At 38.1% G+C, this 16,939-nt stretch overlaps 3 protein-coding genes across 3 annotated transcripts in view; all 3 read left to right on the top strand.

The window, feature by feature from the left end:
- The first annotated feature begins 971 nt into the window (after positions 1–971).
- LOC122981819 (perforin-1-like) lies at positions 972–3,599 on the top strand. Its single transcript, XM_044350607.1, has 4 exons — positions 972–1,164; positions 1,244–1,743; positions 1,830–1,923; positions 2,558–3,599. The coding sequence occupies exons 1-4, from the start codon at positions 994–996 to the stop codon at positions 2,765–2,767; spliced, it is 975 nt and encodes a 324-aa protein (XP_044206542.1). The 5' UTR covers positions 972–993; the 3' UTR covers positions 2,768–3,599.
- Positions 3,600–10,555: 6,956 nt separating this feature from the next.
- On the top strand, positions 10,556–12,315 carry LOC122982309 (galactose-specific lectin nattectin-like; the record flags this gene model as incomplete). The annotated part of the gene is made up of 4 exons (XM_044351495.1): positions 10,556–10,702; positions 11,087–11,221; positions 11,646–11,754; positions 12,044–12,315. Coding segments are annotated over 4 exons (456 nt in total), but the record flags the coding sequence as incomplete, so codon positions are not given.
- A 2,973-nt stretch (positions 12,316–15,288) lies between these two features.
- LOC122981822 (galactose-specific lectin nattectin-like) overlaps positions 15,289–16,939 on the top strand; it is a 4,312-nt gene continuing 2,661 nt past the window's right edge. Inside the window, exon 1 of the mRNA XM_044350610.1 lies at positions 15,289–15,438. Within this exon, the coding sequence (XP_044206545.1) occupies positions 15,346–15,438 (93 nt within the window). The 5' untranslated portion in view covers positions 15,289–15,345. The remainder of the gene's footprint in view (positions 15,439–16,939) is intronic.

The following is a 16,939-nucleotide window of genomic DNA, read 5'->3' as shown; positions in this document are numbered from 1 at the left end:
AGGTGTTTGGCCCTGAACTTAAGTATTGGAAAAATGCAAATGTTGACCGGATGCTGCTTGACTAAAGGTTTATGGATTACCAAAGTGATTACAGTTCATCCTGAACATAAGCATCTTTACTAAATTTCATGGTGATCTATACAAAAGTTGTCAAAACATTTAACTCAAAACCAGAAATGTCAACCTCAAGGTGGCGCTATAGGAAAGGAAGGGGTTAATCAAAGTCATTATGAGTCATCCTATGAGATGAAACCATGAATGTCTTTGCCAAATTTCATGGACATGCAACCAATAGTTATTAAGATATTGAAGTCTGAACCAAAGTGATGGACTGAGCAACTGACTGGCTTTGCCACTCCTGGAGCCACACCATTAGTGTGGATAAAAACTCAACAGCAGTACAACTCAGTAAGAAATGTTTACAGTGAAGTCTGGTTAATTACCAGGACATTGTTTTTGGAAAGGCATGCTTGTGGTGGATAATTAAAGAAATCTTTTAATGCTTTGACCATATCAATCAAAAAACTAAAAGTAAGCTTATTTGTGATTTGGCTGAATTACGTCATGGTTATTACATTAGAACCTCAAGCAGCTCATGATCTCCTTTTCCATCTAGCTTGGACTAGATGTTAGAAGATGGAAGAAGGATTTCAGCTTGGACGTGGGGGGAACACGTTCCACTGCATATAACTTTGCTACAGCCAGGAGCAGAGAGGACCGCTACACCTTCAGCACACACAGGTCCACATGTATCCATTACAGGTAATGTATGAAGACCGTTGCATCACCACAGAACGTCAGGTAAGTTTGCATAAACAGGTAATTTACTTAGTTGTCTTTCTGTGTTTAGTTACCGTGTGTCAAACAGACCGCCCCTCAGCTCTGAGTTCCGTAACGATTTGGCGAGACTGCCCACTTCCTACAGCTACTCAACCAGGGCCCAGTACAGACGGCTCATAGAAACCTACGGAACACATTATATCCGCCAGGTTAATGCACACATTAGTTTTATTTACTTATTTCACTGGAATAAATGACACAATATTTTTTGTCTCAACATCATTCTATTCTATGTATTTTCAGGTTTATCTTGGGGGGCGATTCAGGCGAGTCACAGCTACACGTACCTGTTTGTCCAGACTGAATGGCTTCTCCTCAAACCAGGTATGTGGAGCACATGTCTATTGGCAGTAAACTCACTCTGTACCAAAAATAACATCTTACATCCCCTCCTGTCATATAGGTGCACAACTGCTTATCACTGGGTGTCTCCGTAGGCCTGGGAATGAAGGTCAAATCGTCCGCTAACCTAAGGTTCTGCACCAGGATCCTACAGAAACAGGCTGTCTCCAGCTCATACAGCTCTGATCTCAACAAACATTACACAGAGGTGGTAGGAGGCACTGGTTGGGGGGGGGAGTTTTCTCTCATCCGTAAAGACTCCCTGGGCTACCAAAATTGGCGGAAAACCCTCAAAGACCACCCTGATGTTGTCAAGTATTCCCTAAGACCAATGTATGAGCTAGTGCCATACTGGACAAAAAGGACTGGACTTAAGGCTGCCACAGAGCAGTACTTAAAAGACAACGGCATCAGGAACTCGGACAGGCAACCATACTGTGGCAATCACTCCCCCAACCTGGATTACAACTGCTGTCCTAAACAGGCCTGGAGGGGAACACTGGTGGTGACCATCGTCCGAGCCTGGCGTTTGAAAGGAGATTTTTGGGGCAAGACTGAAGGGTGCGGAGAGAACAAGCCAAGATCCAGAGGGAAGGCACAATAAACATATATTGATTCAGTTGTTTGCTTTTCCTTGTTTTTTGCAGGTATGCCAAGATGTGGTACGGTTCAATCTACCGCAAGACCCGTGTGATCCGCTCAGACTACCCTCACTGGAATGCTCGATACTATCTGGGCAAGGTCAATACTAATTTTCTCTTTACAGATAAGTTAAAAAACGTCCACATCTGAGAAAAAAATATATCACTGAGGTCTGAAGGAAATGTTTTGACATTGTGGCATATATACTTATTTGCTGTCTTGTTGAGAGTTAGATGAGAAGATTAATACTACTCTAATGTCTGTACAATACACAGCTAGCCTGACTAGTGAACTTTAGAGGTGCGGATAGGCAGATTTTTTTATTGTACAGACAGGAGAATGGTATAAATCTTTAGTCAAACTATCTGCAAAAAAGCAAATAAGAGTATTTTCTGAAATTTCAAACTATTTCTTAAAGCAATTGACTAATGCTACCTTTTCCAAAGTTCTGTCATTTAGTAGTGAAAAAAAGGTTTTTAAAGGGGATTTACAAGAATGCTAACAATAAAGATTGTGCTCCACAAAGTTGAATTACATTATAATTGTTTTTTTTCCTGAAAATAAAGCACTTAAAGTACATAAGTAATAAGTCTTTTGTAAAATACATATGAAGTATGAAGTATGAACCGAACTGTGTCATGGATCAACCTCAACAGTTAAGGGGTATATAATATTTTTTAATATTATTATGGTTTTTATTATGGTTTAATTTTTATTATCTTTTGTTATAAAGGTGAACACATACTCAGGTCTGAGGATCGAGGTCTGGGATGAGGACGTGGGCAGGGACGACCGTCTGGGGTCATGTGTGAAGTACCTGAGGCAGGGGACACATAGCTTCACCTGCCCAGCCAAGAGAGGTGGCGTTTTGATCCAGTACACTCTGACCTGCGATCGTCACCTGACTGGAGACAGGTGTAACCAGTACAAACCAACTCCATAGTGAGAAATGGATTCTCGTCGGCATATTCTATGCATATATTGTTTGCTTTTCTTTAATCAAGTGTGATATCAGATATTTGCATTACTTTCTTTAAATGCAATAAATTAGACAGGTCTGGAGTATTCTAATACACAGGTTAATGAAGTGAAATGACTGTCACACTATTCTGTTTCCTATTTTAATGAATCAATAATGTTCTGGGACTATGAGGTATAAGTGTTTGATTTATAAATGGATAATCAGCATTGAATGTGTTTCTGAATCAATTGTGTGAAACCACATATAAAAAGACAGATTGACAGTTTGAGAGTGATAGTATTCTTTTTTATTCCTGTTTTAAATTTTGGTCATGGGGCTACATTTAAGTCACAGACTGTGTGTTTGTCATATATACAGTAGCTGTTGATTATTTTCTGAATTCATGTCATTTTACCATACATCTCTGTACAAGGCAGAATGAGAGTGTTTCTCTGGGATCAAGGTAAAAAAAATAAATTATGTCAAAATTGTCATGAGTACCATTAAAGATACATTTTTTCGTGACTTTCTCATGCTAATAAAGGCTGTCAAATCATGTAAACTCCACTGATCAACACTGAGGACACTATAATAACAGTACAAAACACATGCTTAAGTAATGCATAACTAATACATGACTCATGATGACTTAATGCATGAAACAATGCAGGATGTGACATGAATTGAAGTTGCTCACCATTAATAAATGAACAAGTCACTATGAGTTAATGTGATTAGTTAATCATCAATAAATAGTTGTTAATTAATAGTTATTTCAAACTATATGCCACCAAATTAGTTACCATCCAGTTATTAAAAGGCAAGCTAAGCACACATTTTGACAAAAAGGCAATTCAGAGTGTTTTACATAAGACATTAAAGGCATTGAGACAAACAGCACACAAAACAAATTATAAAAGGACATTTTAATACAAGTAAAATAGTGATTAAAGATCTAAAAGAATAGAAAACTAAAACATGCTAAAATAGAATAAGACAGGTATAAAATACAAGAATAAAAGTTACAGTGCGGTGTAAAAAAAAAAAGATTTGTTACATATCTGGGCTTAATCAAGTGATGCTGACATTATTGTCTTATCTGAAACCCAGCTCGCAAAATCTATTACAGATAAAGTCATCTCTATTGGCGGGTATAATGTTTACCAAACTGCTCACCCCAAGAGAGGGGGTGGGGTATCTATTTTTGTAAAGAGCAAATTTCTTGTCAATGTTGCACTCTCTAAATCTGTCAGCAAACAAATGGGAGTTTCTGGTCCTAAATATTGAGGTATCCAAAGGGGTTTGTATTACTTTAGTCAGGTGCTATAGACCACTGTCAGCTGTTCCTGATGCACTTCCATCGCTGTTGCAGCTGTTTTCACAGGGCTGCTGTCAAAACATCTGCAGTGAGTTGCCTGTATAATGACAGATTGACCTCTGGTGGCGCATGTTGTTCATTACAATACATCACATCAATAGTGTCTGTGTCAGTTTGAAGGAACGCCCACATCAAAATGCAAGGTCCTTGTCCTTAGATGCCATCCTCGTTTGGGTCTCTTTATGTGTGAAACTGAAGGAAGCAGTTCTTTTGATCTGTGAAGCACAAATGAACATCACACTTGATGCATGCAGTTGACATATATCCATCCTTGCAGTGCCTACAGCGGCCTCTTTTTTCAACTTTCATTGGCAGGTGCCTCACATTATCCCTGCGAACATCAAGATGGAGAGCATTGTGGGACATCTCTTTCACACTGGGGCTTTGTGCTTTGCCTCATCCATGGATGGTCTGCCTCTCTTCAGGGTATTGATTTAGATGAGAGAGGTTGCCAGTTATGCCTGTTTATGAATTCCTTTTCAGGGATCTGCAGGGTTTTACAGTTACACTTGAATTGCAGCCAAGTATTGACCTCTCCAACGATGATAATGGCCATTCCTATAGGGGTATGCTTCTCACAATGTGGAGAACGGAGATTTATGATCATGATCTGAAGGGGAAGCTCGAGAATATAAGCTTTCACAAGCAAGTAAATGTATTTCTATGTCGTGTGTGTTAACCTCTCAGGAACTGTGATCAAGGTATGTTAATGAATCAAAATTGAGGAGGCTTACCCAAATACTAATACTGGCTTTGCTTTTTGAATGTGTTGTTCAAGTAGCAAGGCATTTGTAAATCAGATAGCTTTCTATTAAAAAAGCCTGCAAAGATATTTCTTATAACATAGTTACGTTTGTTTTGGAAATAATAAAATCAGTAAAACAACAAATAAAAACAATGCATTTTTACTCCTGTATACTCCTCATAGAACCTATTTGAAAACTACCTTTGTCCACCATATTTCTGCTGTCAGCCTGGTGAATATTTCCCTCTGAAATGTAGTGGAGTGGAAGCGTAGAGTAAAGTACAATTACCTCAAAATTGTCCTTAGGTACAGTAGTTGAGTAAATGTATTTTTCTGTAAACAAGGAAGTTACCATGAGTGTGTAATTTCCCCTCAAGTCTCACTGAGAGAATTCATCAGATTACTTCAGCTGAAGTATGCATATTGGGAATTTCCTAAAACACGGAAGTTACCATGAGTATGTAACTTCCCCTCAACGCTCACTGAGAGAATTCATCAGATTACTTCATTGTTGTCTTTCTGGCTGCTGACACAAATGTTGATGAAGCTTAAATGGCATGTTTTCAATAAAATACTCTCACCGTTTTCTTTATTTATTTCCTTCCATTTCAAGGGCAAACTGATCAATGTACATTACTGTTTTTTAACATAAAAAGCTTAAATACAACACTCAAGCTTTGGTTTTCGTACAGAGTAGACAAATAAGATACAAGGCCCTTTTTTCGTGAACCCAGCAGCACAGATCTCAGTCAAATGTTCCCTGTGCAGCACTTTTGGTATTTTTATGGCCAGGCACACCGTGCCAAAATGTGGCACACTTAGATACAGGGTGGGATCAGAAAGAATTTATCATCATCATAGGTGAGCATGTTGGACGTTGGCTACTTTCATCCCCTTTTAACATACAGTAGGGCTTTCCCTGTCATGATACTCTGACAGTTTGAGAATCCTGCAGAGTTTTCCTCAGAAGAAACGCATTATTGGCTGGGTTTTAAAGAGTTTCAAATATGAATACAGCAGCTCAAATATGCTGCCAAGAGCAGGTGATGACTCTTTTTAAGTTGAATTCAGTTTTCTGGACACGCTAACGATCCATCACCATGTTTTCCGTGTGTGATAGTTCGTGATTTTACTTGGCATCACAATGATCCACACAGTAACCATCTGCAGTTAAATACCACCGTAGAAGTAGAGTTTAAAAGGTTGTCTAGTATTTTTCATGTCGTTTTTTTATTTCAGAAATTGTTTTGAAAGTTTAAATCCGTTAGATTTGACTGTTTTACATGCAAAAATAACTGTTGACATTTTGGGAACAGTACAGTTGTTTATTTAATCTTCATTTTGCAACATAAACATGATCCTTTTAATGATCCACTAATAAAATTGGGATTTTTAAGATAAAATATTAACATACATACATACGTAAATAAAATGTAACCCAAACAATCTCTGTCACATGTTGTTCAGCGCAGCCACGTGTACCTGTGCTTTAAATAAAAACGCGGAGCTCCAGGCGACACTTTGGCCTGGCGACCTGTTGATTTGCATTAGAAATGCACGGAATAATTAATCATAACCAACAAGTTTGGTGTGCCTATAACCATAGAGGTTTGTGTGGTTAATTTGCAACGGTCTGGTGCTGATTGCACAAAACGTAACCCGCAGATCTGGCGTGCATAATTGTGCCATGGCGGTGCACATCATGCCATCAGAGACTACAGATAACGCCTTGAGATGGCTGTAAAGAGAAATTGCCTGACAAATGAATTTTTCTGATTTCAGGGAGGATCATATGGGCGCACATTCACCAAATAAAGTGACAAAATATCGTGAAAGGAAAACTGTTCTGTGACCAAGAAACCATACCGGCATAATGAGGTTATTATCTCAAGTGTACCGGTATGGTATCTTGGTGAAAGTGGGAAAACAGCAGTTTTAAGGATGCTGGTAGGCGGATTTTGTTACCTTTGGACAGAGCCAGGCGAGCCCTTTCCATCTGTTTCTGGTTCAAGCTAAGCTAACAGACTGTAGCTTCATATTATACAGACATGAGAGTGGTGACATTAAGGTTATAAACAATAATAATAATAATGCTCCAGAATGTTGCATTAATAAATAATAATGTTATACTCTGAAGGCTCATGTAATGTTTTTCTGCCATGGAGGAAATAAATTCATGTCAAGTCAAGAGCATCTTCCCACATCTTTACTGCAGAAACACACAGAGAACTGAATCATCTGTCAAGCAGTCAAGATTTACTGCTGTCTGAAACTGAAAAATACCAAAAGAACAATGCTTAACTACCAGAGAAAATCATTTTGATGCTCCAAAGAGCCTGACAGGACAGAGTTTGAGTGTGTGGCTCATGACAAAATATATAAATGTGGACTTTATGTTCTGCTTTAAAGGACTTTCCTCTCCTTGGATTAATAGTGTCTCAGGGAAACTTTCTTTGCGTGAAATTGTGTTGTATCCTCAAAAAGTCTTTTTCCAAAAACTGGTGTTGGAAAAGGGGGGGGGTCATCATCAATGCAGTACAGTACTTACAGTATGTAGAGGAACTACAGGGGTTCATGGCTGTGATGAGAACAGTTGTGCACATACTGTGCAGCACAACTGTTGCCAGAGATACAAAGAATGTTTTAGGGTCTGATTAGATGAAATCTGAGCTTTTGGCTATCTTCCTAAACCTACACACCCTCATTTACATTTGATAGAGCTTGAGCATTTTTCTGAAGAAGAATGCGGAAAAATGAACTGCTAGACATGTCAAATAAGACTCACGGATGTACTGTATATTCTTTTTGTTTCCTTGATGTCCCATGTGGGGAGGCCCCCCTGGCATCTGACATGAGGAAGGCAAGTTTTACATTCCACAGCCAAAGAACTCTGACAAGGTATAAAATGACCAACTGGTTTTCCTCCATGAAATCTGTCCTCTCCTCAGCTCTGCCAGTCAACACTAAAGCAAAAGGTAATATTTCAGATGTTTATTACCCACCTATTAGGGCTGTAACTAACGACTATTTTCATTATCAATTAATCTGTTGATTATTTCCTAATTTCTTAATCGATTAGTTGTTTGGTACATAAAATGTCAAAAAATGGTGAAAAATGTTGATGACTGTTTTCCAAAGCCCATTTCTTCAAATGTCTTGTTTTGTGGAGACCAACAGTCCACCAACAGTTTGTTGGATTTAATGTTTAATTTGTTATGTTTAACACAGATGGCATCAGGGTGTCACTTGGTTTTCTTCCTGTGTTTGATCAGCACATTGTTCACTGCAGGAACTGTAAGTAAAACTTACAAAAGTGTCCTTTTGTCTCTTTTTGGTGGTGGTGGTAGGAGAGAAAACCTAGATATTACTTTCATATACGACTTCATTATATTCCCATCACATTGTGGCGTCAAACGTAATCACCACCTGAATTACAAACACAGACAATGTTTTTCAAATTAATGAAGCACTGCATTAAACCGTGCAACATGAAGCCTACTTAAAACGTGGGGAGGTGGGTTTGAAAACTCAGAATGTTGTCACCAGAGACCGAGGTTTACATCTTGAGCCCCTCGTGTGTTTAGGTTTAGGCAACGAAAACACTTTGGTAAAGGTTGGTGAAAGATCATGGTTTTGGTTAAATGTTAAACACATTGTGTCATGTGCTGAAAGTATGGCTGCCCCCTAAGAGTCGACCAACCTTTAGTCGATGAGAAGAGTCTTAGTCGAGCAGGTTTTCATTGGTCGGTTGGCCTAAGCTCGAAAGCTGCACCTTGTCATAATAAGGTCAAAACCTAGTATGACTAGACTGCTTATGAAATGCTAGAAGGCTTTTCATTTGAAACAGCGAAAATAGGAAGTGGCCGAGGTGACCAATGGCATATTTTCATCACTTGGTTAGTGACCCTGTCCGCTGTGATAACAGAAGCACTGATTCCTCTGGAAATATCGGTTAGCTCCTGCACTTTCCTGCTGGGAAACCGCCTAAAATGAGAGACAGGAAGATTTAACAGAGCTAACTGACTCACAGGACTGAAAAAGGTAACTCCTTGCTGGTTGTTCCGACCATGTATGTATGATAAGACCTGTATATGGCGTGGCTGCTCAGCCTTGTTTCCAATGATCTCTGTGGCCAGTCGTGGTATTGCAGTGAAAAATTCCCCTGCCACCCAAAAAGCATTTTCCCCATAGACCACCAGTATAAGAGAGAGGTCTGTAAAACTGTTGACAGGACGCTTCAAACCGCAAACAAGGTCAATTAAGACTCTTTCTATTATGAATTTTTGATCCATGGAGGTTTTATGTTGATAAAAGTATCCTTGAGCCAAGAAAAGCGATTTAAAAAGCCATGAAGTCATAACAATGTAAAGTCTGTAGGCCGAGCAGGAACTCACCGGTGGGGCCAGCAGGAGAAACACTACTGAGCATGTTCAGTGGGCCACATACCTCCTGAAGGAAACGCGGAAGCTAAAACATTTTTGGGATATGCACCAGGCGAGCAATTCTTATTGGACTGAATGGGCGTCATCTTTGACACATTCGCACGTTTATCTAGTCAACTAGTTTGTCTAGTTGACTAGATAAACTAGGAAAATCTTCGGTTGGGGGCAGCCCTGGCTTCACTGTGGACTTTTTCTGTATTAAAGACCTTGGTGAAGTGATGCCAAGTGCCCAAGCATAACCATAAAAAGGTTTATTAATAGTATCACTACATTCAGATATTGAATTGCAAGATTAGATATTTTGTCAGGAAAAAAAAGAAAAAAAAAAAAGAAACATCACCAAACCCTTTACTCATACATTCAGTATCAACACTTTTGCAACAATTATAATTTGGGCGGCATTACGTTTCCTTCTAAACATATTTGCTGTTGCAATTCAGTAGTAGATAAATGTAATTTCTAGGAGACGGAGTTGCAGGGTTAACCAAGAGAAACAATTGGTCTTAAATTAGAACCATCCTGGGGAGATGCTTGAGTTGCTTTTACAGTGTCTTTTCCACATACAGCATGGACTACACATAATGTTAGTTTTCTCTTTATATTTACTACATAAAAATCTGTGGAGCTGCTGAATTAAACACTGAAATGTGCAGATTCCGAGCTTATTAAATAACCTGTTGTTTGTGTTCACAGGCCATAGATAACCCAGACCAGCAAGGTTGGTAACTGTGACTTTTATTTTTTAGATTTGTTTGGCTGTTGTAATCATTCCAGTTAATTATTTCAAAGAAGTACAGGGTATGCACTGACATTTTTTCATGAGACTATCCCCCTACCCACCGCTGCCTGTAGGGCTGCAACTAACTAATTTTCATTATCGATTATCATTATCATTATTATTATTTTCTTGCTTGACTGATTAGTTGTTTGGTCCATAAAATGTCAGGAAATGGTGATAAATGTTAATCACTGTTTCCCAAAGTCTAAGATGCAATCTCAACTGTTTTGTCCACAACCCAAAGATATTCAGTTTACTGTCATAGAGACTAAAGACACCAGAAAAATTCACATTTGAGAAGCTGGAAACAGAGAATTTGGAAATTTTTTTGTGGAGGATGTTATAGCAGCATATTAACACCCTTTTTATTGGAATGACATGTTCATCACTAATAAGTGTAATGTCCACATGTGCACCTCATTTCTAACATGACGAGTGTGTTGCAGTTTCTGGCTGTCCTCCTGGTTGGACTCAGTTTGGCTCTCGCTGTTTCATTTTCTTCCGCATTGCAAGGGCTTGGACTGATGCAGAGGTATCTGATGCAACAAAAACTATTATTCCTTTGTTTACACTGGTGCTATGTTGTCGAACAGCCTTCCGTTAAATATCTAGTTGTTAAAAGATGAAAGGGGCTTATAGAAGTCAGGTCAGAACTTATTTATGGAACTGGGCCACAGATTTAAAATAACATCTTCAAATGACATTTTTACTTTAGCCATCAAATTGTCTTTGCTCTACTGAGGTATTTTAATGCAGGTGTTTTTTGTTGTTTTTTTTTAATTGTGGTGATGTGCATTTGCATTTTACTGTTTAGTTTTATGTTGAATGTCTTGTGTTTCTTTACGTTTCTTTGGCTTTTAACATCTTGGAACCATGTTTGATATTACTGTCATTCCTCTGTAAGTCCTATATATTATGTGTATGTATATATATATATGTACTGCTTCTCACTCTCTAGCGTACCTGCATTTCGGCTGGTGGGAATCTGGCCTCGATCCACAGTGCTGATGAAAACAGCTTCCTCAGAAACCTGGTTATAAGAGTGACTGGCCATTGTTTGCATACCTGGATTGGGGGCTTTGATGCAGTGAAAGTGAGACATACAAACACACAGAATCTGATGCAGCTCTTTCTGCAATTAGAGACAGTGATCAATATTTTTCACAATTTTCTGACATTTTATGGATCAAAAAACTAAACAATTAATCGAGAAAATAATAGACAGATTAACTGATAGTTAGTTAGTTGCAGCCCTACAAGACATTTTAAGTTGCATCTTGGGCTTTGACATTTCAAAGACCAAATGACTAATTGATGAATCAAAAAAACAACAGATTAATTACACAACAACACAAAAAAACAACCAAACAAAAATTCACCAACACAAGACTCTCCAGGATATTTTGTGAGGCTTTGGTAATTATTGAGACAGCAGGTTGCTGCTTTGTTGTACTTGGTTGTATGATATTGTCATGTGTTCTCATTATTTTTGTGTTATATTATATTTCCTCTTTCAGGAGGGAACGTGGATGTGGACTGATGGCTCAAGGTTTGACTACAGACGCTGGGGTACCGGAGAGCCTAACAATGTTGGAGTAGAAAACTGTATAGAGATGAACTTTAGAGGTACAAATATCTTTTCTTCACTTCCTGATGTTGATTTTTATTGTGGAGAAATAATGATGCCTGAAAATATTTTTTGAACAATACAGTGTGCTGTATGGTCATGTGTTGCCTCTGTTGGTATATTAGTAGGTATACTCAAAGCATTCTTAAGATTTGTCTGATAAGCTTTAGAAAATGTACACATATGGACATTTAGATGTAATCTTATCCATTGATTTAGTTTGAAAAAAACTAAACTCTGTAAAACATTTATAATGGCTTTGCTTTGTTTGTCAATCTCTCCCTACAGGAAGCTTTTGGAACGATGGCAGGTGTTCCTGGACAAGACCTTTTGTTTGTGCCAAGGATCTGTGATACATCCTACCATGTGCCACCATGCCTGCCTTGATGAGGAATTCACTTCCTCTTTAATGTCAGGCTCTACTGACAGTCCAAGTAAAATCAAATACTTCCAGATCAGTAAACAATAGAAATTGTGTGATTATTAATTCTGATTTTAGATTGTTTGATAACATTGAGTTAATGGATTTAGAGGAAAAGCTGCTTCACTAAGATGGTTTAATGGGATTTTTTTTGTCCCAAAGCTGTATTTTCTTTTTTTGTTTTTACCAATTTTAACTTTTGAAATTATGTAATCAACCAACCAATCAGATACACATAAACCATGTTCTTCATTGAAAGCATATTTTTGTCTGGTCTTGATTTCTTGGCTTTGTTCACATTTGAAGTATTTCTTAAATAGTTAAAGATAAATGACGTATATTTTAAAGACAAGAGAAGAGAGACACAGAGTCAGAATTAAAAAACAGTTCTAAATGTTTTACTCAGACCAACACACCAAAACCAGCCACGTTTAACATTTCTGTGTGTGAGATTTATATAATCAGGTAATCAGTACATGTACCAAACAGATTCAAGATATTAATACAGATTTACTGTAGATCTGTGATGGAAGAAGTATTCAGATCCTTTACTTAAGTAAAAGTACCAATACAACAATGTAAAAATACTCCATTAAAAGTAAAAGTCCTGCATAAAAAAATCCTACTACAGTAAAAGTACATCAGTATTATGAGCTTGATGTAGTTAAAGTATTGTAGTAAAAGTACATAAGTATTATGAGCTTGATGTAGTTAAAGTATTGCAGTAAGAGTACATAAGTATTATGAGCTTGATGTAGTTAAAGTATTGCAGTAAAAGTAGTGGTTTGGTCCCTCTGACTGATATATTATTATATATGACATCATTAGATTATTAATACTGAAGCATCAGTGTTAGAGCAGCATGTTACTGTTGTAGCTGCTGGAGGTGGAGCTAGTTTACACTACTTTATATACAGTTAGCTAGTTTAGTCCAGTGGTTCCCAACCTAGGGGTCGGGCCCCTCCAAAGGCTCAGCAGATAAATCTGAGGGGTGGTGAGATGATTAATGGGAGAGGAAAGAAGAAAAAACAAAGTTCTGATACACAAATCTGTTTTTAGTTTTTGGACTTTTTCTCTAATCTTTGATTTTTGCTGAAATATTGGATCATTTGAACATTTATTGAAATGAAAGCATGTGAGAAGTTTAGAGGGAAAAATCACTATTTGGTGGAGCTGTTAACAACTCATAGACATGTGAAATGTGACCCCGACTACACACTGCTTTTTGTAAGACGTCAAAAGCCAAAAAGGTTGGAAACCACTGGTTTCATCTTTAACAATGTGTTGTATTTTAAAAGCTTGTTATATTATCCATTGTGTCAAATCTTCATCTGAAAAGTAACTAGAGTCCAAAATTAACACTCGCCATTCACCAAATGTGGGTAAATTTAGTCTTTGGCGAGTAAATTATGGAGACTACCCACCACTCTGGCCAGTGGAAGAAATGAATTTCCTACATGCACTGGAGAAAGCTGCTGGTTCACTGTTTGTTTTACATGCAAAAATAACTGCTGATATTTTGGCAACAAAATAGTTGTTTATTTAATCTTCATTGGGTAACATAAACATGATCCTGTTAATGATTCACTAATAATTTGGGATTTTTAAGATAAAACAGTGACATACACACATACATAAAATAAAACATTGACATACATAAATTCATAGTAAAATGTAACCCAAACAATCGCTGTCACATGTTGCTCAGCGCAACCACGTGTACCTGTGATGTAAATAAAAATGTGGAGATCCAGGAGACACTTTGGCCTGACCTGTTGATTGCCATTACAGAATAACAGAAGGAAAACTGCTAACTGACCAAGAAACCAAACTGGCACAATGAGGTTAATTTCCTCAAGAGCAGATTTTGTTACCTTTGGACAGAGCCAGGCGAGCCCTTTCCATCTGTTTCTGGTTCAAGCTAAGCTAACAGACTGTAGCTTCATATTATACAGACATGAGAGTGGTGACATTAAGGTTATAAACAACAACAACAACAACAACAACAACAACAACAACAATAATAATAATAATAATAATGATGTTACAGAATGTTGCATTAATAAATGATGTTATACTCTGAAGACTTGTGTAATGTGTTTTTCTGCCATGGAGGAAATAAATTCATGACAAGTCAAGAGCATCTTCCCACATCTTTACTGCAGAAACACACAGAGAACTGAATCATCTGTCAAGCAGTCAAGATTTACTGCTGTCTGAAACTGAAAAATACCAAAAGAACAATGCTTAACTACCAGAGAAAATCATTTTGATGCTCCAAAGAGCCTGACAGGACAGAGTTTGAGTGTGTGGCTCATGACAAAATATATAAATGTGGACTTTATGTTCTGCGTTAAAGGACTTTCCTCTCCTTGGATTAATAGTGTCTCAGGGAAACTTTCTTTGCGTGAAATTGTGTTGTATCCTCAAAAAGTCTTTTTCCAAAAACTGGTGTTGGAAAAGGGGGGGATCATCTTATAATCAGGGTTGTCTTATATTCTGGCCAATGCAGTACAGTACTTACAGTATGTAGAGGAACTACAGGGGTTCATGGCTGTGATGAGAACAGTTGTGCACATACAGTACAACTGTTGCCAGAGATAAAAAGAATGTTTTAGGGTCTGATTAGATCAAATCTGAGCTTTTGGCTATCTTCCTAAACCCACACACCCTCATTCACATTTGATAGAGCTTGAGCATTTTTCTGAAGAAGAATGCGGAAAAATGAACTGCTAGATATGTCAAATAAGACTCACGGATGTAACATATATTCTTTTTGTTTCCTTGATGACCCATGTGGGGAGGCCCCCCTGGCATCTGACATGAGGAAGGCAAGTTTTACATTCCACAGCCAAAGAACTCTGACAAGGTATAAAATGACCAACTGGTTTTCCTCCATGAAATCTATCCTCTCCTCAGCTCTGCCCGTCAACACTAAAGCAAAAGGTAATATTTCAGATGTTTATTACCCACCTATTAGGGCTGTAACTAACTATTTTCATTATCAAGTAATCTGTTGATTATTTTCTAATTTCTTAATCGATTAGTTGTTTGGTCCATAAAATGTCAAAAAATGGTGAAAAATGTTGATGACTGTTTTCCAAAGCCCAATTCTTCAAATGTCTTGTTTTGTGGAGACCAACAGTCCACCAACAGTTTGTTGGATTTAATGTTTAATTTGTTATGTTTAACACAGATGGCATCAGGGTGTCACTTGGTTTTCTTCCTGTGTTTGATCAGCACACTGTTCACTGCAGGAACTGTAAGTAAAACTTACAAAAGTGTCCTTTTGTCTCTTTTTGGTGGTGGTGGTAGGAGAGAAAACCTAGATATTACTTTCATATACAACTTCATTATTTTCCATCACATTGTGGCGTCAAACGTAATCACCACCTGAATTACAAACACAGACAATGTTTTTCAAATTAATGAAGCACTGCATTAAACCGTGCGACATGAAGCCTACTTAAAACGTGGGGAGGTGGGTTTGAAAACTCAGAATGTTGTCACCAGAGACCGAGGTTTACATCTTGAGCCCCTCGTGTGTTTAGGTTTAGGCAACGAAAACACTTTGGTAAAGGTTGGTGAAAGATCATGGTTTTGGTTAAACGTTAAACACATTGTGTCATGTGCTTAAAGTATGGCTGCCCCCTAAGAGTCGACCAACCTTTAGTCGATGAGAAGAGTCTTAGTCGAGCAGGTTTTCATTGGTCGATTGGCCTAAGCTCGAAAGCTGCACCTTGTCATAATAAGGTCAAAACCTAGTATGACTAGACTGCTTATGAAATGCTAGAAGGCTTTTCATTTGAAACAGTGAAAATAGGAAGTGGCCGAGGCGACCAATGGCATATTTTCATCACTTGGTCAGTGACCCTGTTCGCTGTGATAACAGAAGCACCGATTCCTCTGGAAATATCGGTTAGCTCCTGCACTTTCCTGCTGGGAAACTGCCTAAAATGAGAGACAGGAAGATTTAACAGAGCTAACTGACTCACAGGACTGAAAAAGGTAACTCCTTGCTGGTTGTTCCGACCATGTATGTATGATAAGACCTGTATATGGCGTGGCTGCTCAGCCTTGTTTCCAATGATCTCTGTGGCCAGTCGTGGTATTGCAGTGAAAAATTCCCCTGCCACCCAAAAAGCATTTTCCCCATAGACCACCAGTATAAGAGAGAGGTCTGTAAAACTGTTGACAGGACGCTTCAAACCGCAAACAAGGTAAATTAAGACTCTTTCTATTATGAATTTTTGATCCATGGAGGTTTTATGTTGATAAAAGTATCCTTGAGCCAAGAAAAGCCATTTAAAAAGCCATGAAGTCATAACAATGTAAAGTCTGTGGGCCGAGCAGGAACTCACCGGTGGGGCCAGCAGGAGAAACACTACTGAGCATGTTCAGTGGGCCACATACCTCCTGAAGGAAACGCGGAAGCTAAAACATTTTTGGCGTATGCACCAGGCGAGCAATTCTTATTGGACTGAATGGGCGTCATCTTTGACACATTCAGAATCATTACTGCTTTTGCTGTTAGCATTGTCGTTAACAGGCAGCTCGCTTTGTGCATGTACTTAAAATTTATATTTTAAAGGCTTGTTATGGTCTGTATTTCTCTATAATGTAGCACAGTGTTAACAATATAACTTATAAGACATAATTAAATTAATATGATGAACGTGCAACGACTAGTCATCGCACATTTATCTAGTTTATCTAGTCGACTAGATAAACTAGGAAAATCTTCGGTTGGGGGCAGCCCTGGC

Source organism: Thunnus albacares, chromosome 5, assembly GCF_914725855.1.
Source record: "Thunnus albacares chromosome 5, fThuAlb1.1, whole genome shotgun sequence".
Lineage (NCBI taxonomy): Eukaryota > Metazoa > Chordata > Actinopteri > Scombriformes > Scombridae > Thunnus > Thunnus albacares.
Note: the sequence above shows the minus strand (reverse complement) of the source record. Positions and strands in the feature narration are given on the sequence as shown.